This window comes from Symphalangus syndactylus, chromosome 4 (assembly GCF_028878055.3).
Source record: "Symphalangus syndactylus isolate Jambi chromosome 4, NHGRI_mSymSyn1-v2.1_pri, whole genome shotgun sequence".
In the NCBI taxonomy this organism is placed as follows: Eukaryota; Metazoa; Chordata; class Mammalia; order Primates; family Hylobatidae; genus Symphalangus; species Symphalangus syndactylus.
The window spans coordinates 132100340-132124791 of record NC_072426.2 but is presented as its reverse complement, the minus strand read 5'-3'; the positions used below and the strand labels follow the sequence as shown (position 1 = coordinate 132124791).

At 39.0% G+C, this 24452-nt stretch overlaps 2 protein-coding genes across 12 annotated transcripts in view; one reads left to right on the top strand and one right to left on the bottom strand.

Moving 5' to 3' along the window:
- Window positions 1-5578: 5578 nt before the first annotated feature.
- PPID (peptidylprolyl isomerase D) overlaps window positions 5579-24452 on the top strand; it is a 47177-nt gene continuing 28303 nt past the window's right edge. For 7 of the 9 annotated variants that reach the window (XR_010120583.1, XR_010120582.1, XR_010120577.1 and 4 more), the window contains exons 1-9: window positions 5739-5950; window positions 7674-7814; window positions 9540-9646; window positions 11632-11820; window positions 13130-13252; window positions 13411-13517; window positions 15580-15721; window positions 17993-18079; window positions 18170-18212. Coding sequence is in view for 2 of the 9 variants with exons in the window: in XM_055276286.2 (XP_055132261.1) it covers window positions 5866-5950; window positions 7674-7814; window positions 9540-9646; window positions 11632-11820; window positions 13130-13252; window positions 13411-13517; window positions 15580-15721; window positions 17993-18079; window positions 18170-18212; window positions 19018-19106 (1113 nt within the window). In the remaining 7 variants the exon portion in view is untranslated. Of the gene's footprint in view, window positions 5951-7673; window positions 7815-9539; window positions 9647-11631; window positions 11821-13129; window positions 13253-13410; window positions 13518-15579; window positions 15722-17992; window positions 18080-18169; window positions 18213-19017; window positions 19710-24452 lie in introns of those variants that run through there. The other 2 variants (XM_055276286.2, XM_063638340.1) reach the window with 2 other exon arrangements.
- Window positions 18081-24452, bottom strand: part of ETFDH (electron transfer flavoprotein dehydrogenase) — a 38669-nt gene continuing 32297 nt past the window's right edge. For all 3 annotated transcript variants that reach the window (XM_055276283.2, XM_055276282.2, XM_063638339.1), the window contains 3 exons: window positions 22459-22641; window positions 21978-22199; window positions 18081-20440 (listed from right to left, as the gene is read on the bottom strand). In XM_055276283.2, the coding sequence (XP_055132258.1) occupies window positions 20277-20440; window positions 21978-22199; window positions 22459-22641 (569 nt within the window). In that variant the 3' untranslated portion in view covers window positions 18081-20276. The remainder of the gene's footprint in view (window positions 20441-21977; window positions 22200-22458; window positions 22642-24452) is intronic.

Here is a 24452-nt window from a genome sequence, read left to right as displayed (position 1 = left end):
TCTACAAACCTCTAATGAGTTCAGAGTTCCCTTCTGCAAGCTCCCTTTAAATGTGGAGGCTGCCTTTCTTTTCCATGTCAAACATGGGTGTACAGGGATATTGTTTTGTTTCCACTTCAAGTTAGGGCATACAAAATCTCTGGGACCCTGTCTAGTTCCCATCTACCTACTCACACCATGAATCTTGTTCTCTTTCTGGGGCCCGTTGCCTTCCTGGAACAGTTCAGGAATCAGGGAACACGTCCCTCTGATCCTGGATTTCACAAATCCATCTATGGAGGTTTGGTGGCTTCCCAGGTATGTGATGGGGGCCATGGTAAGACTCCCTGTGTCTGGGACTGTGGAAATCTGCCTTGCCATTGCCTCCTCTCTCACTTTCCCCTGCGCACCATCCACAATCTTGTCATCTCCCAATGCAGAAAGTGGGTTTTTTGTTTGATTTTTTTTTTCTGAGAATGGAAAGCCATGATCTTACAAAAGATGTTTTGTCCAAATCTTTTGCTATAGCCAAGAGTCTTATCTGTTTCTGTAAAGCCAAGCTTTTTGCAACACCACAGTCAGAAAGAGACTCCCTTTGTTCCCTCTGCTTTCTTTGCTGTCACTTCTTTTCTTTAAAAGCAAAGAGCACAGAATGCCTAGCTGCTTGTTTGGGGTGATGGGTAATGAGATTGAGAGAAGAGAATATTGAGGAGGAAGGCAATCTATTAATATTATTCTACCACATTTATGAGCAACAGACAGAAATTATAACAAAAAGGCTATCAGGAAAACTCCCCACTCCATCTTGATGAAACTGTGTTCTCAACCCTAAGAAACGGGGCATGCTTTTGTCTCTTCTGCTCTTTTCCTTGCTAAGCACAGACAAGATGTCAGAACTCAGAAGTCCTGTTCCATGTAAGCAGACTGACAGTAGGACAAGTGTTTTCTAGGAAAAGGTTTATCTTTTCACTGGAGATCCAGTTCTGAGTGGTTTTGAAAGATACAATTCTTTTATTTGGTTTGGTTCTAGGAATATGGCAGTTTATATAAAGCTGTTGCTTTACTGTGAAAAACCTAGACATAGTGAGAGTAACATCTGAATTAATCTTTTACACGCAGAAACCTGTAGAGCAGAAAGAGTCACTTTTTTTTTCCTTGTAAGAATGCAAAGGAGTCCTCAAAACTCCTTTGCAGTTTTAACATCCATTTTGAAATATGTTGATGTAACTATTATAATGAAGTATTAGCTACTTACGGTTAGTAATTGCTTACACTTATTGAGTACTTACTATGTGTCAGATACTAAAACACTTTTATTTAATCTTTTTCATTTAATCTTCATAATAACCTTAGGAGATACATATTATTATTCTGATTCATAGGTGAGGAAAGTGAGGTACAAAGAGGCTAAGTAACTCGTCCAAAGGCACAAACTATGATCTGTTACAGACTGAATGTGAACCCCAGAATTCTGATGGCAGAGAAGGTATGCTTACCTGGGTCTTCAGGGAACCACCATGAATAAATACCATGAATAAACACCAGGAATTGGAGAACATAAGAAATTAACATTTTATATTTATTTTAATGTGCTGGTATTTGGAAGGACCAGCATGGAAACCTGATACAGAGAATCATTTTGAGTTACACTTAAAGGCATGGAAATAAAATTTCTTGTTAACATTATGTTATAAAATTCTCAAAGCCATTAGTATTTTGTATAATTCATTCATTCAAAAATATTTACTGAGCACCTACTATGTGTCAGGCACTGTTAGAAGTGCTGGGGATAGAGTAATGAAAAAAACAAAGGTTCTTGTCCTTGTGGAACTAAATTTTGTTTTTTTAAACTCCTCTTACTATCTATCATTTCCAAGGAGCTGATTTTTAATGAGTAGGTGAAATACATAAGTAAACAGTATATTACAAAATTATAAATGCTATGGAAAGATAAATTAGGGGTATCTTTGAGTTTGTTCCTCTTAATATTCCTTTTCCTTTCTATTTCAGGGATAAAATGGGCTAGGTTATAAAACTGTTACTCATTCTGAAAACTCAACCTGAAGGAACTGGACAAAAATACAAACCAAAGTATGACTTCTGATTTCAACGTTGAAACCAGTTGATATGGTTAGGCTTTGTGTCCCAACCCAAATCTCATCTTGAATTGTAATCCCCATAATCCCCAAGTGTCTAGGGAGAGACTCCATGTGTCTAGGGAGATCGGATCATGGAGGTGGTTTCCCCCATGCTATTCTTGTGATAGTGAGTGAGTTCTCATGAGATCTGATGGTTTTATAAGGGGCTATTCCCCTTTCGCTCCTCACTCTTCTATCTTGTGCCACCACGTGAGAAGGTCCAAGTGTGCTTCCCCTTCACCTTCTGCCACGATTGTAAGTTTCCTGAAGCCTCCTGAGCCATGTGGAACTGTGAGTCAATTAAACCTCTTTCCTTTATAAATTACCCAGTCTTGGGTATTCCTTTATAGCAGTGTGAAAATGGACTAATACACGAGCGGTCCAGACCCACCTGAAGTAGCAGTACTATCTGAAAAACTGGCTTCTCATGGAGAAATAACATTCTTGTTGCCCATTTTCACTTTATAAGTATATGTAGTTTCCCTCCTTTGAAGATGCTCTTTACCTGTTTCCTCCTTACCTGTCTTCCTTGCCACATATGCTCCTGTGACTGATCTTACTCATATTTCTGACCTTAGAAAAGGCTACGTGTTCAGTGCCCCTGCTGTGTGCTGAATGTGATTGTCTTTTTCCTATTAAAACACTAATTATATTGCATTGTAGAGGTTTATTCAATAGTCTTTCTCCCCCATAAGACTGTAAAATTTGTGTAGCTAAGGATAAGGGGCCAGGTGTAGTGGCTCACGCCTGCAACACTCCTGGAGGCCAAGGTGGGCAGATTGCTTGAACCCAGGAGTTCAAGACCAGCCTGGGCAACATGGCGAAACCCCATCTCTACTAAAATGTTAAATTTAAGCTAGTAGATCAGAATAAAAATGTTAATGTGAACTTACTGTGATATATATGAGACAAAGTATAAGTTACCAGTTTGCAGCCCAGACATGAGACTGGATTAATGAATGATTTTGATGCTCTTGTTTATCAAGGGACACAGAAGTTTTGTTCTGAGCCATCCTGGGTCTTCAGGGAACCACCATGAATAAATACCATGAATAAACACCAGGAATTGGAGAACATAAGAAATTAACATTTTGTATTAATTTTAATGTGCTGGAATTTGAAAGGATCAGCAAGGAAATCTGACAGGAAATCATTTTGAACTACACTTAAAAATTAAAAAAAAAAATTTACCTGGGCATGGTGGCATGTGCCTGTAGTCCCAGCTACTCAAGAGGCTGAAGTGGGAAGATCACTTGGGTCCAGGAGGTTGAGGCTGCAGTGAGCTGTGATTGCACCACTGCACTCCAGCCTGGGCGATAGCACAAGACCCTGTTTCAAAAAAAAAAAAAAAGGATAAGGAATATGTTTTTTCATCATTGTATCATCAGCACTCAGAATGGAGGCTGGCATACAGTAATAGTAAGAGCTAAATATTTGTCATATAATTGAATCAACTTTTGCTGAGTATCTATGTGGACATGCCTACGTATGTATGCATTTTGTTAATGAGGCAAATTTGTGATTACACAGAAAAATTCAATCAATATAATACCCTTACTGATTTGTCCTAAAGTTTCACCAACACCTATTATTTATTTTTTCACAAAAGGTATGTTGGTATTTTAATTAAAAACGACTCTATAAATTGGTTTTATTATTTCTTTATTTATTGTTTAGAAAATATTTTTTGTAGAGATGAGGTTTCACCATGTTGTCTGGGCTGGTCTTGAACTCCTGGGCTCAAGCCTTTTACCCACCTTGGCCTCCCAAAGTGCTGGGATTACAGGCGTGAGTCATCACACCCGGCCAACAAATTGGTTTTATTACGAGTAGCTAGTAATACATGTAATTTCTCTTTTACTTTTTAAAATATTATGAAAAAATTTAAATGTGCAAAATAAAGAGTAGTATAATAAACTCCCATGCACCAATCATCTGCCCTGGCCCTTATGTTTCATCCACAACCCAACCCACTTACCTGACTCTAGGTTATTTTAAAACAACTTCAGGTACCATAGCATCTAATTTTCAGTAATTTAAAAAAGAGTGTATAAGAATGCTTTAGAGATTACAAGGCAAATGCTTACACATTATCTTTTTCCATTCTCATACCCTGTTCTTTGGCACTTTACCGAAAAGGAAATGAGAAAGGTTCAGAGAAATTAAATGACTTTTCTTTGGTAACATTCCTAGTACATGTTGTAGTCAGAACTTGAAGCCTTTGCTTTTTTTTTTCTTTTTTAACATCACTTTCGTGCTTAGTCCAGTGTATAACATCATAGGCAAATTCAAATTGAGAATAGGAACCAGTTGTTCTTTAACCATAACCCTTCTAACTTTTACATATTCTAAGACCGGGTAGCAAGTAGGGCAGGAGCCTTCATCTAGAGGGATGGTGGCAGCTCTGATAGGCGAAAATTAGCACTGGTCTTTCCTTCCAAAAAGCCACTCTGGCTGCTGCTGTTGACACAAGGCTCCTGGCTTTTGAGACATTGAGTGCTGGATTCCAATACTTTTTACTTTCTCATAAGAAAAAAAAAATGTTAAGCATCTAAGGATATCTCATGCCTTATTGATAAAGTAAGCCTCAGGCTGAATCCAAATTGCTGAGCTCCAACAGAACTACAGGGCAAAGCATCTACACAGGGAATTGCCACTCTTCTCCAAAATTAGGCTTAAGAGGCACGACTACAGTCTCCTCATATACGTGTGTGTGTGTGTGTGTGTGTGTAAAAAGTAAATGTTTTACACAGATCCCCATAAGGGAAAAGTGGACTATAGTAATACAGTTATTTTTTTGTTTTTGTTTGGGGGGAACAGTTTCGCTCTGTCACCCAGTCTGGAGTATAGTGGTGCGATCTCGGCTCACTGCAACCTCCGCCTCCCCGGTTCAAGCGATTCTCCTGCCTCAGCCTCCCGAGTAGCTGGGACTACAGGCAAGCACCACCACGCCCGGCTGATTTTTTTTTATTTTTTTATTTTTAGTAGAGACGGGTTTCATCATGTTGGCAGGCTGGTCTCGAACTCCTGACCTCAAATGATCCGCCCGCCTCGGCCTCCCAAAGTGCTGGGATTACAGGCGTGAGCCACCGCGCCCGGCCAAATACAGTTTTATCAGGAATCAAAACTGTGCTCTCTTCTGGACTCTCAGCTTTAGCTGTTTGGAGCGTTTAGTCTAACCCTTACCACTTACATTGTAATGTGAAGATCAAATTGTAACGACATGGCAATAATAAGGCTCCTATTGGTTGGGTACCACCAGTTTATGCCAGGCATTGTACTGATTCATGTCTTTAATCCTCAAAACGACCTTCCGAGGTCAGCGTTTTTATTCTCTTTTCCCAGACGAGCAAACTGAGTTTCTGAGAAGTCACACCCAAGTTGGTGGCAGAGCTGACGCTGGCATGGGGTTGACTCCAAAGCTTTCTACGCCACGAGGGTAGGAAAGACAATGAAACACAAGCGAGAATAATGAGAACTGGGATCGTAACTTCACTAAATGAGAAGCCAGGAACAGGTGGCGGAGGGCACCCGGCTCGCTGCACGGAGTCGCTCAGGCGCTTTGAAACACCGCGCGGGGGAGCGGGGCGGTGCCGGAAGTCAGGCCACGGCTTCCGGTTCTCGCGCCGGAAGTGGCCGGTCAGCGTCGCTGCCAGTCTACGGCGGAGACAGGCGCTCTGGAGTTTGAGCGGCAGGGGCGGCCACGAGGTATTCTGATCTTCCGTCCTAAACGCATCTGCAAGTCGAGATGTCGCACCCGTCCCCCCAAGCCAAGCCCTCCAACCCCAGTAACCCTCGAGTCTTCTTTGACGTGGACATCGGAGGGGAGCGAGGTGAGCGGAGTCTGACGCTGGCAGAAAAGCCCCGAGGAGGCTGGGGTTCCCGGGGATTTGGGGGATTCCAAGGGCGGAATGCGGCTCCGGCCGGTGGCTGCTCAGTGTCGTGGAGGGGATGGCTGCCTAGGCTGGTCCGCCGGAGCAAGCCCGGGCATCTAGGGCTAGATCGATCCAGCGCCCTTTTATCAATGCCATCGGTCGTGCGGAAGTTTCTGGAAATTTCTAGTTCGGGAATTGTGGCGTCCTTTAGGTTTGCCTCCTGATTTGGTTGCACTTCCACGCCACCTTTGCCCCACCAAGTTAGCATGAAATAAGATTATTTTATGTTTGCAGTGGGACAGTTCAGAAAGCATATCCTGGGATATGCGTCTGCTGGGCCCCAGGAAACTGTATTTGCCACATGAGATAATATATCAGCACGTGCTGTTTTATTTATACGTTAAAGGGACTTGTTTGCTCATTGCTTTTGCCTTATTACTGATTCTTAACTTAGAGGTCCGTTCAGATGAGCAAACATTTTCTCTTACTTTGCCACTGAGAAAATGCGCTCAACGTAGGGATGGTGTTGCCTAGGTTACATAGCCGCTCAGAAGTTCCTAAGGCCTGGTGAATTAGGGAGCGTGTTGCTTTGTAACTGGATTGGCCTTGTTCTGGAACATGATGGAATTGCTGGCCAGGCAGTGTGTTTGAATGCATGTACAGGACACAAACACGTTTACACGTACATTCAGTTTGTTGCAACTGGCTAGGGCTAGGTTTATTCTCACCTGTCTTAGGTGCTGTCTAGAGGAGGAACTTTTACAGCTTTTGCTTCAGAGGCTGCACGAGGCAGTTTGCTCAGAGCACTCAGGTATACACAACACCTGGCCAGTCCGCCCACCCAAAGACTGTTTAATTTTCTCCTGTTGGTTGCTTGATGATTGGAAATTCTCAGTACCTCTTGAAGAAATTACTCACGATTTAAAACTATTTGTATTTAATGATATCTCTTACGTGGTGCTAATCTTTTGGCTACTATAATTGGTTATGATCCTTGATATGTTTCAAATCTGTTTATATACATACATGACAGTAGGTAGACTAAATTTGAATATTAGAATAAAATAAGATTCACTAATTCTCGTGAGTATATTCAAAGGAAATGAAGTTTGTATGTCAAAGAGGTATTTGCACTCCCATGTTCATTGCAGCATTATTCGTGATAGCCAAGATAATGGAATCAAACTAGGTTTCCATCTACAGATGGATTTTTTTTTAAATGTGGTATATGTGCACAATGGAGTACCATTCACCCATAAAAAATAATGAAATCTTGGCACTTTTGACAACATGAATTAATATGGAGGACATTATGTTACATGAAATAAGCTGGGCACAGGAAGACAAGGCATGATCTCACTTATATGTGGTTTCTAAAAAGTTGACCTTGAAGTAGAGAATGGAATGGTGGATTTCAGGGGTTGGGTAGATGTTGTTCACAAGAGACCTAATTTCAGTTAGAAAGGGGGCATAAATTCAAGAGATCTGTTGTATAACATAGTGACTATAGTTGGTAGCAATGTGTTGTCTTCTTGAAATTGCAAAAAAAAAAAAGAAAAATTACAATAAAAGGGAACTTGCTAATTCATGATTGATCTGCTACCATAATTATACCAACCTTCTTTTTATCATTTGTCTATTTGGTTGTTTTGCATACTGACAAGATTTTCTTTTCTTTTAGTTGGTCGAATTGTCTTAGAATTGTTTGCAGATATCGTACCCAAAACTGCGGAAAATTTTCGTGCACTGTGTACAGGAGAAAAAGGCATTGGACACACGACTGGGAAACCTCTCCATTTCAGAGGATGCCCTTTTCATCGAAGTATGTGTAAATTTTCTGAATCTTGTTATTCTTCATATAGACAAGTCCTGTTCTTTAGGAGTTGGGGAAGAAAACACTTAAGTAGGAAGTGAAGCTTAAAAAGTACTATTAGCTTCCACGTCTGAGGCAGTAACTCAGTTTCATAAAGGTTAGGCTGTGCGAGGTGGAATTACTTATGGTACTAAGGTTTATCTATAGAGAAATGGACTCCCCTAGCTTTACCCATCCTCTCATTCTCCTTCACTCTAAGATGATTTGATTGAGAAAGGAAGGCCATAGTCAACCGACCTTAGGTAGCTTCATTGCCTGGTGACAAAAAAGTTATGCGTAATTTTTGGGCATGAGTGCTTGGGAAGGCAGCAGATTTGAAGATCCAGTGTTTTGGGCACATGAGTGATAATGTGGTCAAAATATGCCATTTCATACTGCTTATCACACTTTGTAATGAATCATACTTTTGTTTAGTGATAATGGTTCTCCCAGTAGACTGCAGGCTCTATGAGTTCAAGAACTGTATGTTTTCACCATTTTGTTTTTGGCATCTAATATAGTTTTGAGTAGGAACTCAGTAAGTATTTGTTTAATAAATAGGCAAATAAGCAATAATCACATGAGCAACATTTTTTTAAACGATTTATTAAGAAAAAATTAACTTTTTAAAAAGTAGTTAAACTGTTTACTTTCATGTTTAATAAAAACTTGAAATATGCTAATAAACTATATGCAGAAAATATTTAACATAGCAAGTGTGAGACTGCTATCTTTAGAAAGGTCTGCCTGCAAGAGTAGCACTTGAGTCTGGGAACTTGACACTTGTACCATTTCCTAAATAGTAATGATTTACTATGCCTAGTCTATTTGTACAAACATGACTGTGTGCTTTCTTTTGGGGAGTCTGGAATTTTGGTACATGCCAGGTAGAGTGTGCCCAATAAATACCTTGGGTGCTGAGTCTCTAATTGGCTCTCCTGGGCAGAAATACTGTGTACATGTTGCTGCATTTTTGTTGCTGGGGTAAGTGTGTGTTCTGTGGCATTTCATGGGACGGAGAAAGCATAAGGAAGCCTGCACATGGATTTTTCCAGACTCTGCCTGTGTCTTTCCCCTTGCCATCTCGCTGTGTATCCTTACCACTGTGATCCAACCACATACTGATTTCTGTGAGCTCTAGGGTTCTCTGAACATGAAAGCAATCTTGGTAACCTTTGACACAAAGCGATATATTTGCTGAAAATTTTCCGTTAGGGTAGAACAAATCTACTGGGAATCATTGGTCTTTATTCAGCAGACATTATTGAGTAACTAATATGTGTACATGCACATAGTTACAAGGATGTAAAACAATACAGTTGGTGTACTTAAGGAGATCATTGTTTGCTGGAAGGGGCAGATCATAATGCCATATGTTATGTAGGCAGAGTCAAGATACTATGGGAGAAAAATTAGGACATACAGCTTTGGGATTTCAGTGACAGTTTTATAGGGGAGGTATCATTTGAACCGATTTTCTGAATGTTAGCAGGGATCAGGCAGTGAAAGTTGGTTGGATTCAGATGGTGAAAAGCCTGAAGCGTTTGGAGTTGTGGAGACGGGTGGGGAGGGACAAACAGGAGAGTGACATGACTAGAGTTATGCACTACAAAGTTCTTACGTACATATCCATTAGTAAGCATTGCTAAAGGCATCCATGTCTCAGTTACTAAGAGCCATTTTCTTTTTTTGTAGTTATTAAGAAATTTATGATTCAGGGTGGAGACTTCTCAAATCAGAATGGGACAGGTGGAGAAAGTATTTATGGTGAAAAATTTGAAGATGAAAATTTCCATTACAAGGTAAAGTAGAGAAAATGCATGTTATTGCTGATAAAAAGATTATTATATATCTGGAATACTTGTTGGATTAAGACACCAAAAAATGTTTCAAGTATGCTTAGATACTCCATTTCTTGTAATAGGAATCACTTTTGTAAATAATGGTTCTTTAATATGGAAAAGTTTTCATTCAGTAATGATTTATTTAGCATTATTTCATTGTGATCCAGTTTTTATATGCTTCAGTTAAGCCAATGAGTTTTTAAATGCGACCAGCATCTGGCAGAATTGTTTCCAGGAAAAATGTTTTCATTGTTGGAAGGATGGTAACTTGTGCATCCTTATCCTTGAATTTGAAGAGCAAAAAAACCATCACTAATATCCAGGATGTCAGGGGATTTGCACACTAGCAGATACAGTTAAATGTCCAAGCTCCTAAAGGACTTTAGTGGTGCCTGTGCCTTCTTGTCTTCGTTGTCCCAAGATGTACTTGGGGTATATTGTATCATTCAAGTTATAAGATGGACATGTAAGTACAAAAGTAAAGTGATATTTTTGGAAATAAGGAATATGAGCAAGGTTATTAGGATAATTTGAAAAAATGTCCTCAGACTTCCAGCCAGTGTTTATTGAGCCACTGTCACTGGCACCAAAGGGTTTATAAAAATGAAAGTCCTTGATGACAAGAAATTTATAATCCTACCTCAGAGACAAGATTAAGATACATGGGACTACTGGAGAATAATAGTATATAAATAAATGCTAAATTGATTGAATATCCTTGCTTGTGTAACATTGCTAATACATACTGTCTGTATACTGCAGGAGAAAGATGTGATTTATGCAGTCTGAATTATTATGGAAGTCATTGAGGAGGAATGGCTACTTGGGCTGTGCAGACTGGGTCTTGCAAGGCGGCAACATGTCTGAAATTTGGTTAGGCAGGAACTATAGTATTGATGCAGAATTTAAACAGGGACATCAGTGAGGAAAGACAAAGGCAAGAGATGTTGAGGAAATAAAGTTCTAGTTACTGTTGTACCAAAGGAAGCTACCAGAAGGATGAAAACTAAAGGTGATGTGATGATCACGTTGATACAGAGAAAAGGGGCCTATAGACAAGACACATGGTTCTTGCTTTCTATAAACTTGGTGGCCTTAAAATCGGAATTTGATTTAGATTGAGGGGAGCAAAAGGCATTTTGGCAGGGTGGGGAGTGTCATGAAACATTATATAACATGAGAGTTACGGTGCATGCACCAACAAGGAATACATTTAAAAAGCCTAGGAGATAAAGTGAAAAGGTTAAGAAATTGGGTTTCATAGATCCTTTGACAGGATTATGCCAAGGTAGAATTTTGATTTCAAGATGTACGCAGCAGTTTCTTTTGAGCACTCTCCGAAGAGGTGATTCATCTGGGATGAAAACCTAATCCAAATCTTGCATGATTTGGATTCTTTTGAGATTAGGAAAGTACCAAACTGAATGTCTTGGGTAAATTCAGTATCCCATTATTGTTCCCAGTTTATTGATGTTTTGTAAAGGAAGACTCATACTGTAGGCATATTTATGAATTTGGAAGACCGTTCAGGTCTTCCCAGAAAAAAAGAGCATTCATCATAAAAAGGGCAAAATATATGACAAGAGTTTCATAATGCTGCATCTTCATTTTAAAGGTGAAGTGTAAGTATCTTCTCATGGCCAATTTAGAAATAACCCTCCCCCCGACTATTGTTTCTGTTACCTGTTCACTTTGATAAGGTTTTTTAAAGTTTAAAAAGTGATTAAGTGCCTCATGTTTTGTGAATTAAAGGTTGCAGTTTATAAAAAAAAAAAGAAGTAATTAAAAAATTTTATAAGTGAAAAGTAAAAAAAAGTAGTTTGATCTAAATGGTAGTATAGTGCACCCCAGTTTTATGTTCAGTAAAAGAACAATTCAGACTAACACACATTTCAGAAAAAACACATCTAACCTTGGTTTTCTTTTCATTTTTATTTCTACAGCATGATCGGGAGGGTTTACTGAGCATGGCAAATGCAGGCCGCAACACAAATGGTTCTCAGTTTTTTATCACAACAGTTCCAACTCCTCATTTGGATGGGAAACATGTGGTGTTTGGCCAAGTAATTAAAGGAATAGGAGTGGCAAGGATATTGGAAAATGTGGAAGTGAAAGGTGAAAAACCTGCTAAAGTAAGTAAAAAGTTACAGTGAAATACACTTATTATCTTAGTTGCTTTTTTTTTTTTTTTTTTTTTTTTGAGATGGAGTCTCGCTGTGTTCCAGGCTGGAGTGCAGTGGTGCAGTCTCGGCTCACTGCAGCCTCTGCCTCCCAGGTTCAAGCTATTCTCCTGCCTCAGCCTCCCGAGTAGCAGGGATTACAGGTGTGCACTACCACACCCGGCTAATGTTTTTTGTATTTTTAGTAGAGACAGGGTTTCACCATGTTGTCCAGGCTGGTCTCAAACTCCTGACCTTGTGATCCGCCCACCTTGGCCTCCCAAAGTGCTGGGATTACAGGCATGAGCCACTGCGCCCAGCCTTTTAGTTGCTATCATAAAGAAATGTAAGTAAAAGGATCAGGCGATTATTAGCTGGAAAAATTTTATAGTAATTTTGGGTATAGAAGCCTGGATCTGCCACTTTTTTTTTTTTTAACTTTTCTACAATGGGAAAGACAATTAGGTTAGTTTTAAAGGAGATTTTTATTATTTCAACTTTCATTTGGTGATCTTTGCTAGTTTCCGTTAAGTCTTCCTATACCTGCAAAACTGTTGAGTTGGTATGTATAGCAGTACATAGTAGAATGAGGATAGTAAACCTAAAATCTTGTCTGGATTGTAGCATTAAATAGAGGCTTGGCCTTGACCTTGTTACTTAACTTTTCCACACATGTTTTCTCCTGTCTAAATTACTTATGGGTTTAGACTAGATTATTTCTGAAGACCCTTGTGTACTTAATGTCTGTGAATCAAAATGGCCTTAATATTGGCTGGGCATGATAGCTCATGCTTGTAATCCCAGCACTTTGGGAGGCTGAGGTGGGAGGATCACTTGAGACCAGGAGTTGGAAACCAGCTTTGGCAACATAGTGAGACGCTGTCTCTATTAAAACAAACAAACAAAAAAAAACCCTAAACGACCATAATACTACCCAGCCTAAGTGACAGGGTTGTGAGTGGCAGTTGGAAGCTCAGTTACTTGTAGGAGGTAGGCTGTCACTCAGTGTATGACAAGAATAGTAATGCCACTTACATAGACAGTGATAAAATTGCCAACTTATTCTGTGTTTATTGAGCTCCTGAATAGCAAGAAAATGCTTATGTAAATACTAACATTGTCGTATTAGTTGGAATGTATAAAAACAGCATTATAGTATATAAATGAGCCTCCTCACATAAATCTGTGAATTGGACAGTGTTGCACATGACTTCAGCTGTATAGCTTTTCTCTCTCATTATTATGATAATGCACTTCTACAATTTAGGGTTATTTTTTACAGTTGTGCGTTATTGCAGAATGTGGAGAATTGAAGGAAGGAGATGATTGGGGAATATTCCCAAAAGATGGCTCTGGCGACAATCATCCAGATTTCCCTGAGGATGCGGATATAGATTTAAAAGACGTGAGTACTTTCAGATTAGTCAAACTTTAATTAATTTAGTAAGTGAAAAGATCTAGTACTAAAAGTTTGAGCTTTTGTTTCAGTCTCTCATATGATAGAATCTAGCATTAAACCACATTACTTACTAAAATCCAACATATTTGTATTTTTTTATACAGGTAGATAAAATTTTATTAATAACAGAAGACTTAAAAAACATTGGAAATACTTTTTTCAAATCCCAGAACTGGGAGATGGCCATTAAAAAATATGCAAAAGTTTTAAGGTAATATTGTTTCTAACAAATTATTTTTAAGAAATTATAAATTGAATTATAAATTAAAATTAAGAATTGCTTATTGTATTTTTGCAAATTACTTGTGGAATAACCAGGTGTGCTGAAATAGTTGCATTTCCTTTTTTTCCCCCTCAGCTTATTTTGAGAAATTTCAAAAGACAGAAGTTGAACGAGTAGTACATAATTACTCATATGTTTTACTTACATTCACCAATTTTTAACTTTTGCTGTTTGTTTTTACAGAACTATTTTGATAGGAAGTTGTTGATACTGTGATACTTTACCCTAAGTATTTCAGCCTGTATTTCCTAAGAAACAAAGACATTCTATATAAGTTCAATACCATTAAATCACCCCAAAGTAATATTGATAGAGAATCCGTATTTAGGCTGGGCATAGTGGTTCACGCCTATAATTCCAGCACTTTGGGAGGCCAAGGTGGGCGGATAACCTGAGGTCAGGAGTTGGAGACCAGCCTGGCCAATATGGTGAAACCCCATTTCTACTAAAAATACAAAAATTAGCTGGGCATGCTGGCGCACTCCTGTAATCCCAGCTACTCGGGAGGCTGAGGCACAAGAATTACTTGAACCCAGGAGGTGGAGGTTGCAGCAAGCTGAAATTATGCCACTGTACTCCAGCCTGGGCGACAAGAGTGAGATTCTGTCTCAAAAAAAAAAAAAAAAAAAAAATTCCACATTCCAACTTCCCCAGTTGTTTCAATTTCTTAGAAAAATCCAGGGTCCAAACTAAGATTATGTGTTGTATTTAGTGGTAGTATCTCTTATGTTTCCTACCTCCCCTGGTTTTTTATTCATTTGAATTTTTGTGGAGTCCAAGTCAGTTGTTTTTATAGACTTCCATCTGTATGTGTTTGTTTCCTTAAGATTAGTTTGAGGTGAAATTTTGGCAAGAAGACTTAGGTAGGTGTTGTTTTGTATTACCTATGATATCACATCCTGAAGACAGATTTCGCTTTGGCCTGTTTGAGTTCACACACGTGGTTAAAGTTGTGTCAACCAGAAGCATTTGTTAGTCTGAGGTGGTATCGTGAAATTGTGTGAATATCTAGTCCCCAACAACCTTTCACACAGTGGATCTTAGCATCACTGAAAATCCATGCCTGAATCTGTTATTATACTGATCTTCTAATTTTATCATCGTACAGTTATTAACTAGCATTCTTCTGTTTGCAAGAGCCTCCCGCATATTTTTTAAGTTATCACTATAGACGTGTGGATATTTTTCTTTTCTTTTTTTTTCCTTTTATAGAAACAAGGCCTCCTTTATATTGCCCAGGCTGGTCTGGAAATTTTGGGCCCAAGCAATCCTCCCTCCTCACCCTCCCAAGTAGCATGCACTAGAGGATATCTTATGGGTAGTTTTCAGTTGCGTTTGTTAGTACACTATTACTGTCATTCTTTTTCATGCCCAAAGGGTTCCAAATTTGTTCAGTGGAAGGCCCCTTTCCTTTGGCATGTTCCTATCAGTCTGCGAGCACTTGCTTGCTTTTTTGCACCAGATGTTCTAAGCTCATCTTACCTTGCTTTCAGATCTGATATGGCAGTTTCTCCAAGGACCTCTGATTTCTTTCGGAGAAAGGAAACTTCAGAAACCAAATTCTGGGGGCCAGGTGTGCTCAGTTTCTGGGCCCTTTTCAGGGACAATGCAAAATCAACGCAATAGAGTTCTCCTTCATCTTTCCCCTGTTGAATTCCCTTCTCCTATTATGAGAATCCTGGTTCCAAACATAATTATGTTGGAAAGTACATAGTGGGGACCTGAGTTTTAAAAATAGAAAAGTGTTACTAGTGCATAATTAGATTTGGGAATTGGTCTTAAATTGGCCTCTTTGAACACTTTGGGGAACAAAAATAATTTTTTTTAAGCCTTCTTAAGAAAAATTTTAAAAAGTATGATCATTAAGATTATTAATAGCATTTTTAGAGCTTTTTATATCAGAAATGACATAACACTTCTGGACATACAGAAGAAGAGTAATTCCTGTTTATGTGGCCTTTCATACTGCTTTTATTAATGCATTCTGCAGATACGTGGACAGTTCAAAGGCTGTTATTGAGACAGCAGATAGAGCCAAGCTGCAACCTATAGCTTTAAGCTGTGTACTGAATATTGGTGCTTGTAAACTGAAGATGTCAAATTGGCAGGGAGCAGTTGACAGTTGTTTAGAGGTAAGTCTGTTTGATCTTGAACTTTTGAATAAGTTGGATTAAGACAGTTTGAATAGTAGCAATTTTTATATACATTAATATATCTTATTGCATAGGACCTAATGAGGCTTAGGAAAACATTTTGTTTCTAAATATTTTGGACCCTCAGTTCTTTCTCTACATTCATTTTGCTTATAACTCTGTGTCACTTAACACCTATGAAGATCCTTGCCTTTTTTTCTCAAAGCACATATATCAGCTCATGTATTCACTTAAGAGCACCTATTATTTGTTAGGCATTGGAAGACAAAGGCAGGAATGATTAAGAATGTGGGTTATGGAGTCAGTCAGGCATGGCTTTTTTCTTCTTCTTCTTTTTTTTTTTTTTTTGAGACGGAGTCTTACTCTGTCACCCAAGCTGGAGTTGGAGTGCAGTGGCGCAATCTCGGCTTACTGCAACCTCTGCCTCCCAGGTTCAAGTGATTCTCCTGCCTCATCCTCCCGAGTAGTTGGGATTACAGGTGTGCACCACCATGCCCAGATAATTTTTGTATTTTTAGTAGAGACAGGGTTTCACCATGTTGGCCAGGCTCGTCTCAAACTTCTGATCTCAGGTGATCCACCCGCCTCAGCCTCCCAAAGTGCTGGGATTACAGGTGTGAGCCACCGTGGCGTAGTTATAGAGAGTTATATAACATAATGTAAGGCATTTAGTGTAGTGCCTGGCACATTTTAAGCACCTAACAGAGATGAGTTATTTTAATTAAAAGATCCATACCTTGAAGAAGCTTAATAAGTGATTCAGGATAGGAGGGGGTCAGTTTAAATTTAGGTGCATAAGGACTTGTGTATGGAGAATGGGTACTATTGGAGCAGGTCATTTATCTTTAGGAGGGCCATCCAGGTATGCTAACTGATAAAGCTAGAAAGGTGGCAGTTTTACCTTCCTCAAATAGAGCAATTATTACTCTCTTCCCTGTTGTATAGTTTGAAAAGTTTTCCAAATGAAACATTTTAAGAATAGACATTCTTAAACATTTAAGCATAGACTAGCTATGCTCAGAGCAAGTAGAACTAAAATGAGATCCTAATTTGGTAGGATAGATGGAATAAGGGATAGGAATATATTTAGAAGGGAGCATACAACAGAGGAAAAAACTTAGAAAAGATGGATCTTCACTCTGGGTTTCTTTTTTTTTTTTTTTGCTCTGTCACCCATGCTGGAGTGCCGTGATGCAATCAAAGCTCACTGCAGCCTCAACCTCCTGGGCTCGGGTGATCCTCCCACCTTAGCCTCCTAAGTAGCTGGGACTACAGGTGCTTGCCACCATACCCAGCTAATTTTTAAGTTTTTTGTAGAGATGGGTTTTTGCCACGTTGCCCAGGCTGGTCTCTTAATTCCTGGGCTCAAGCTGTCCACCCGCTTTGGCCTCCCAAAGTGCTGGGATTACAGTTAAGAGCCTCTGTGCCCAGCCTGGATCTCTTTTTGACCCGTGAGGCAGATAATAAAATCTGAGTATTGGCCATTAAAAGATGTTACATAAACAAAAGATAATTTTAAAATGTTTGTTCTAGGGGAGAGACCTGATGCATAAAGTCTCTTAGGTTAAAAGACCTTTTGTAAGAAAAAACCTAGGTTGGGTATGGTGGTTCATGCCTGTAATTCCAGCACGTAGGGAGGCCACGGCGGGTGGATCGCTTGATCCCAGGAGTTTGAAACCAGCCTGGGCAACATGGTGAAACCCTGTCTCTAGAAAAAAAAATTAGCCTGGTGTGGTGGCACATACCTGTAGTCCAGCTACTTGGAGGCTGAGGTGGGAGAAGCACTTGAGCCTGGGAGGCTGAGGCAGCAGTGAGCTGTGATCAGGCCACTGCACTCCAGCCTGGGCCACAGAGTGAGACCTTGTCTTAAAAACCCTTAAGAGTTTATAACTTAAGAGTTATTAAGTTATTAATGTTCTTAAAAAACTTATAATTCAAGTAAAAAGTGTATACAAATTTTTCTTCAAAATGATTTTCTCTTAAAAGTGTTAGTTCAGGCCCATTCGGGAGATTGAAACCACAGTGGGGAGCATATTGGAAACTAGAGAAATGTCTTTCTCCTCCATGTCCATTCAGTGCCCTCTGCTGACAAAACTTAGTGCCCACTGGCAGAGGAGAGCTATTTGCAGGTTTCAGCTCCATTTTCACAGACCAGTGAAGGATGGGTTTGGAGTTGATAGGCAATGAATTGAAATCTGGCATGTAAGCTTAATACTTTGATATAAATACTAGCTTTATACTTTTTTGTAGGCTCTTGAAATAGACCCATCAAATACCAAAGCATTGTACCGCAGAGCTCAAGGATGGCAAGGATTAAAAGAATATGATCAAGCATTGGTAAATTTTGTTCCAAATGTTTAATTTTTAAAAATAGACAACTACCTTTATAAATCATACATCTAACTTAAATGTTTTTTCCAATTAAAGGCTGATCTTAAGAAAGCTCAGGAGATAGCACCAGAAGATAAAGGTAAGTTGGCAGCTTTTGTAATGAAAGTTAATTTTGTTATTTAAAAATTTATCCTCAGGAACCATTGTTCACTTTGCCAGATTTTAGATGTTTGTTCAACAGATATTACAGAATGCCTGCTGTTGGGCCAGGCATTATCATATAGCAATGAACAAGACAGTCAAAGTCCCTGCCCTCAAAGAGCTTACATTCTACTCCCGCTCAAGAATATACTAGTTTTTCACATTATTTATTCTTCAAGTTATCATCTCTGTAGTTTTTTATATGTCTAAATACTGTTTGTCTTATGGTATCCTTTGAGACTCTGTTCCTATTCTGGTTATTCTAGTCGAGAGCTCGGCATTGTAAGACACAGTATTCATGGTAAATTTAATATTTGGGACCATTCTTCAAGCTGAATGTGGCCATAACCTTAGTATAGAAGTACTGGTTATATGTTTTAGGAAACTATGACAAAAATAAGCTTGTTTTTCAAATAAACCAACTACGAATAGTGACACTAGATCTGGGTATTACAAAATGTCTTTGGTCTCTTATTACTAAAATGAAACAAGGGAAGCAATTACTGTTCTCTAATGTAGAGGGAGAAGGCAAATCTTGATATACTTGAGTTCTCTCAGTTGACAGTCCTAAAATTACGTTTCATTTCTGTGTTTGTGTGATTGCTCAGATTTTCTGTTACTAGGGCTTAGTTACTTTATGGAGAAGTTTTTTCAAGGGGTAGTTAACATTAAAATAGTTTGTTAGTCACCATAATTTTTTGGATATTTTGAGAAATAACTCGCATTGCATATTTATTTTACAGCTATCCAGGCAGAATTGCTGAAAGTCAAACAAAAGATAAAGGCACAGAAAGATAAAGAGAAGGCAGTATATGCAAAAATGTTTGCTTAGAAAGGATTCAGTTTTGCTTATTGTGTGTTGATTGTATAAATGCAATAAGAAAATGTAAAGGTTTTTGTCTATTAATCCGATCCCTAATGTGTTTCTTTTGACATCTTAGTTCCTTACTGTTTACAGTTTAGGAGTACTGATAGGGGTTCATGCTTAATAAACATGTCACAATACAGTAAGTAAAGTGGTTTTGTTTGTTTCTGTGAGATGGAGTCTTGCTCTGTCACCCAGGCTAGAGTGCAGTGGCACAATCTCGGCTCACTGCACCCTCTGCCTCCTGGGTTCAAGCAATTCTCCTGCCTCAGCTTCCCAAGTAGCTGGGATTACAGGCACGTGTCACCACGCCCGGCTAATTTTTGTATTTTTAGTAGAGACGGGGTTTCACCATATTGGTCACGTCACACTGGTCTTGAACTCCTGACCTCGTGATCCACCCCCGCCTTGGCCTCCCAAAGTGCTGGGATTACAGGTGTGAGCCACCGTGCCTGGCCAAGTAAAATGTTTTTTAAAATGGTTATGTGCATTATTCATAAAGAATAATGGTGTCCAGTCTTTTTAAACTTGTAAAGACACATCTTATTGAATAAAGAGATGAGAGCTTAAGTTTGTATATTGTTTCCTTGAATTCTTTGATGTATCCATGGTTGGATGAGGCTAGGTTTTCATAATACACACACACACAAACTTGTTCAGGGATGGGCATACTTTTTCTGCAAGGGCCAGATCATAAAGAAGTTTTCAGGCTTTGTGGACCATGTAATGTCACACCCACTCAACTGTGCAGTTGTAACTCAAAATTAGCCATAGACAATGTGTAACCAATGGGTATTGCTGTGTTTCAATAAAACTTCGGTCTAGAATATATATTCATTTTTATATTTGATTACTTAACTTTGGCAAGTCAAACATAAAGTCCAGTAGTGAATTTTGCTCTTGGTGCTGAATCTTTGAAGAACTGAAGAGGTAGGAAGATGCTGCATTCTTATAAAGGTTATTTAAAAGCAATACTCCTAATTTTTTATGGGACAATCTTAGATATAGTATAAAATTTTTATTTGATAATCATTTTGTGACTGTTCAGTAATATGCAGAAAGACATTTTGACATCTGTTAATCTCTGAACTTTTAAAGTTAGCTTGCCATACTTTAAAGAAACTGGCTAGCTGCAGTTTACATTCCATTGTAAGCAGGTCCTCCTCCACCTTCAGGTACCACCCAGTTAATATTCTGACTTGGATCTTTAATATCACATGTTTTACAATGTACACAGTTCTGAGCATTTATCTGTAACCGAAATCCATCACCTTGTTCCACAGGTACAAATTCATAAACTCCTGAAAAGTAAAAATAAATGATATTGAACTGCCTAACTTTAAAAATTTTTTAAATTCAGAAGTAAAAATTAAGGAAAGAGTAGCCACAGAAACCTTAAAGGTTGCTTTCTGAATGCTTACCCATAGAGAATATTATGAAGACCTTGGTGCATTGCTATTGATGAGTATAAATTACATGTACATAATAAAAGGAGGTACAGCAGTTTTCAGCTGAGTTGTCTCACTATCAAGGGTACTCGACACTCAGTGTTTGAGTTCCACACAACCTCAAAGTCCTCCCTTATTCAGAGTCGTCCTCTCTTATTCACAGGGGACAAGCTCCAAGATCCTCAGTAGATGCCTGAAACCTCAGGTAGTACTCAACTTACACTGTCAATCAAAATACATTTCTGTTCATGTATTTTACCCACAAATGTGGTGCCTTTTCCATCTTAAGGAAGCACTTGCCACACTCTGGCCATAACTTCTACAGTTTGAGGTCCAACAGCAAAACGCACAAATTTCTTTTTCCTCTTTCACAGAAGATGATACAGTCTTATGGTAGACCTTAGCAACCTCAGCATAGGATTTTTTTCTCTTTATAGAGAATTTTCTCCTTTCACTTAAAGGAAGCACTTTATGGCATCTCTGAATTGTCAGCATCACTACTCTTGCATTGTGGGGATATTTTTAAGTAAAATAAGGGTTGCTGGACACAAGCATGATAATGTGACAGTAAATCTGATAACTCAGATGGCTACCAAGTGACATAACGAATGTTATGCGTGAATATGCTGGACAAAAGGATAATTCACATCCAGGGTGGGACAAGCCAGAATGGTACACAATTTAAAACTTAATGTGCACAACTTAAGAATTATTTGTTTCTGGAATTTTCTTATTTTCAGACCGTGGGTGACTGGGGGTAAGAGGATCCTAACGGTACAGCTAAAAAACTGAATTAGATCCAATCCTTAGTAACCTCAGGGAGTTTTCAACCCACTGTAATGACAAAAGCCAAAAGACCAAGTCACACTGTATCTTCTTTTGTGAATGTACTAGTTTTCACGTATCGGAATACTATTTTGTTCTACCATATCATTTGAGACCTGGTTCCTACTACTGTAATTTCAGTTGAAAGCTCAGCACTAAAAGAATATTCATGGTGAATTTAAAGTTTCAGAGCATTCCTTGGACTGAATGTAACCATAATGTGCTATTCTAGTACATGCACCCAAATACATACAGATGAGCTGCCATGACAGAAATGACTTTAAATAGTCACATGAACATGCAAAGAGAAGTATTTCATTTTCAAGAATCTTCATCTTAGTCTGAGCGTAGACAAAGGGCTTTTTTTTTTTTTTTTTGAGAAATGTTATCTGAACTAGGCTTAACAAAACCAGTAGTTAAAAGTATGTTTCCTAAAGGAAGCTGGATGAAGTCATTTACAATTTCTAAGGAATGGAAGGAGATACAGAAATCATTTTTTAAAAGAACAAAATCATATTCCTAAGATGTTTAAAGCAAATATTTAGGAATAGATGGAAATTATTACCTGCAGGACAGAAACGCTGCTCGGGCCCATCATATATCGACAGATTTCTATTTACAGGTATACTGTCATCCCTTAAGGTTAAATGTGCCGGCTGGTCATGGTCATGATTAGTACCACTCAGAGCCACAGATGACAAGAGGTCAAAACTGATCTGTCCATCGGGTTTTGGATACTCAATAGGTGTGCAATCCTTGGCTGGCTTGAGCCGTTCAAAGTCAGAACCTTCAACGATTTTGAGGGAAATGCTTAACAAAATATGATTTTGAAGTACTTTTTCTTAAGTTTATTTGAATAAAAACTTCAAAATATTATTACACCAAAGAAATATGACTAGCCCTCAAGTAATAATATACTGTTCTTAGACACTAAATTTATAATTTCTCCAAGCAAGTTTAAAACATTAAAACGATCATTCTCTAATTAATGGATCCCATTCATGAATTTTTAATGATCACGTTACTCATACTCTTGTTTGAATTACCTTTATGTTTCAGAGTCCATGGCTCCATTCCTCTCAATATCCAGTAAAAGATTCCAGTGTAAATCATCCCTCCATATACACCCAGTACTCCGTGGCAGGACGGTCTTATATTTCTAACGGAATATAGCTCTTTCCATACCCATGAGTTCTTCAAATTGTCCTCATATTCAGTTACATGGAGTCCTTTTATTAAAAACATGAAATGTTAAGTGTGAAACTGCCCAAATGTGCATAAAATACGCTAAAGTATTTTGCTACTTTGATATCTGATGAGTGAAGTTTTTTTTTTTTTTCGAGACAAGGTCTTGCTCTGTCACCCAGGTTGGAGTACAGTGGTGTGATCACGGCTCACTGCAACCTCCACCTCCCAGATTCAGCCACCCTCCCACCTCAGCCTCCTGAGTAGGTGGGACCAGAGGCACACGCCACCACACCCTACTAATTTTTGTATTTTTGGTAGAAAGAGGGTTTCGCCATGTTGCCCAGGCTGGTCTTGAACTCCTGGGCTCAAGTGATAGGCCCGCCTCAGCCTCCCAGAGTGCTGGGATCACAGGCATGAGCCACCGCACCTGGCTGATGAGTGAATCTTAAGTAATTTTTTAAAACATGGTCCACAGTGAAGGCTCTTTCATGTATAAATGTTGGCATCTTCCAAAAAAACAACCATTAGATATAGATATGTTATTAATAGGCAGTAAGGCATTCGATTTCTTATATTGGTAGCATGGAAAATTAGTTTCACATTTTAGTGAAACCGAGAAAGAAGCTTTAAGATAAAAAGTTCATGCTACCTGTAAGAGTGAAAAAATTTCATAATTTACAACTCAACTATTTCTACCTGCTATGGGTTGAAATAAGTCCCCCCCAAAATAGGTTTTGAAGTCCTAACCTCCAGTATCTTAGACTGTGACCTTATTAGTGGCTGTATATAATTAGTTAAGAAGAGGTCTACTACAGTACAGTGGGTCTCTAATCCAATATGACTGGTATCCTTAGAAGAAGGGACAGAACTGGGCCCGGTGGCTCTAGCCTGTAATTTCCAGCTACTTGGGAGGCCAAAGTGGGAGGACTGCTTGAGCCAAGGAATTTGGGATTGCAGAGACCAAGGATTGCACCACTGCACTCCAGCTTGGGCAACAGAGAGAGACCCTGTCTCTAAAAACAAAAACAAACCCACCACTTCATAGAGAAAACTCGGTGCATGCACTTAAGAGGACAAATTGGTTCCCTTACGGCTTTTGGTGGACTCCACATGACTACTTTTTCCAGTCATTGTTTCCTGTTCTGACTCCACTCCCCTTTTCTTTAGGCTTTAACCCTCAATCTAGTCTTTGGTGATATACTGGCTCCAGTATTATCTATGTGTGGTACTATATGCACATGATACAGTTCAAGTACGGCTGGTCCAACAAGGAATGATACTTGACAAGAAAATTAGAAAAAAACTTCTACCCAGCCACTGCACTCCATCTTGGCTATTCCATTCTCCCTGAAGTGCCCTTTGCCCCTTCTGTTTTCCACTTCATCTTCCCACGCTAGGCCTCCATTCCTACAAAGATTTGAAGGCATAACCTGGTTACATACCTCTAACTAGAGGAACATTTACTGGGGATTCTAAGAATTAAGACTCATTTATCAAACATCTGTGGCGTCGCTACCGTATGCCAGGTGTGTAGGATTCACACTAAGCAACACCTCTAGTATCGGAGTTTTCATCCAAGTGGCAGAAGACAAAAAGTTGATAAATAAGTAAATAATATAATGTACCAAAAGGTGGAAAATGTGCTAGAAAAGGCCATGCATGCAGGGGGAACTCGGGTTGTGCGTTAATTGGTGTGGTCAAGGCAGGGCCACTGTGAGTGCTATTTAAACAGGGAAAGAGAACAAAGGAGCCAGCCGTGAGCAAAGACCATGAGGTGGGAGTGCTTGGCATGTTCCGGGAACTGTAAAGAAGCCAGTGTGGCTGGAGTTGGTAAAGGGTCTTTTTAGATTAA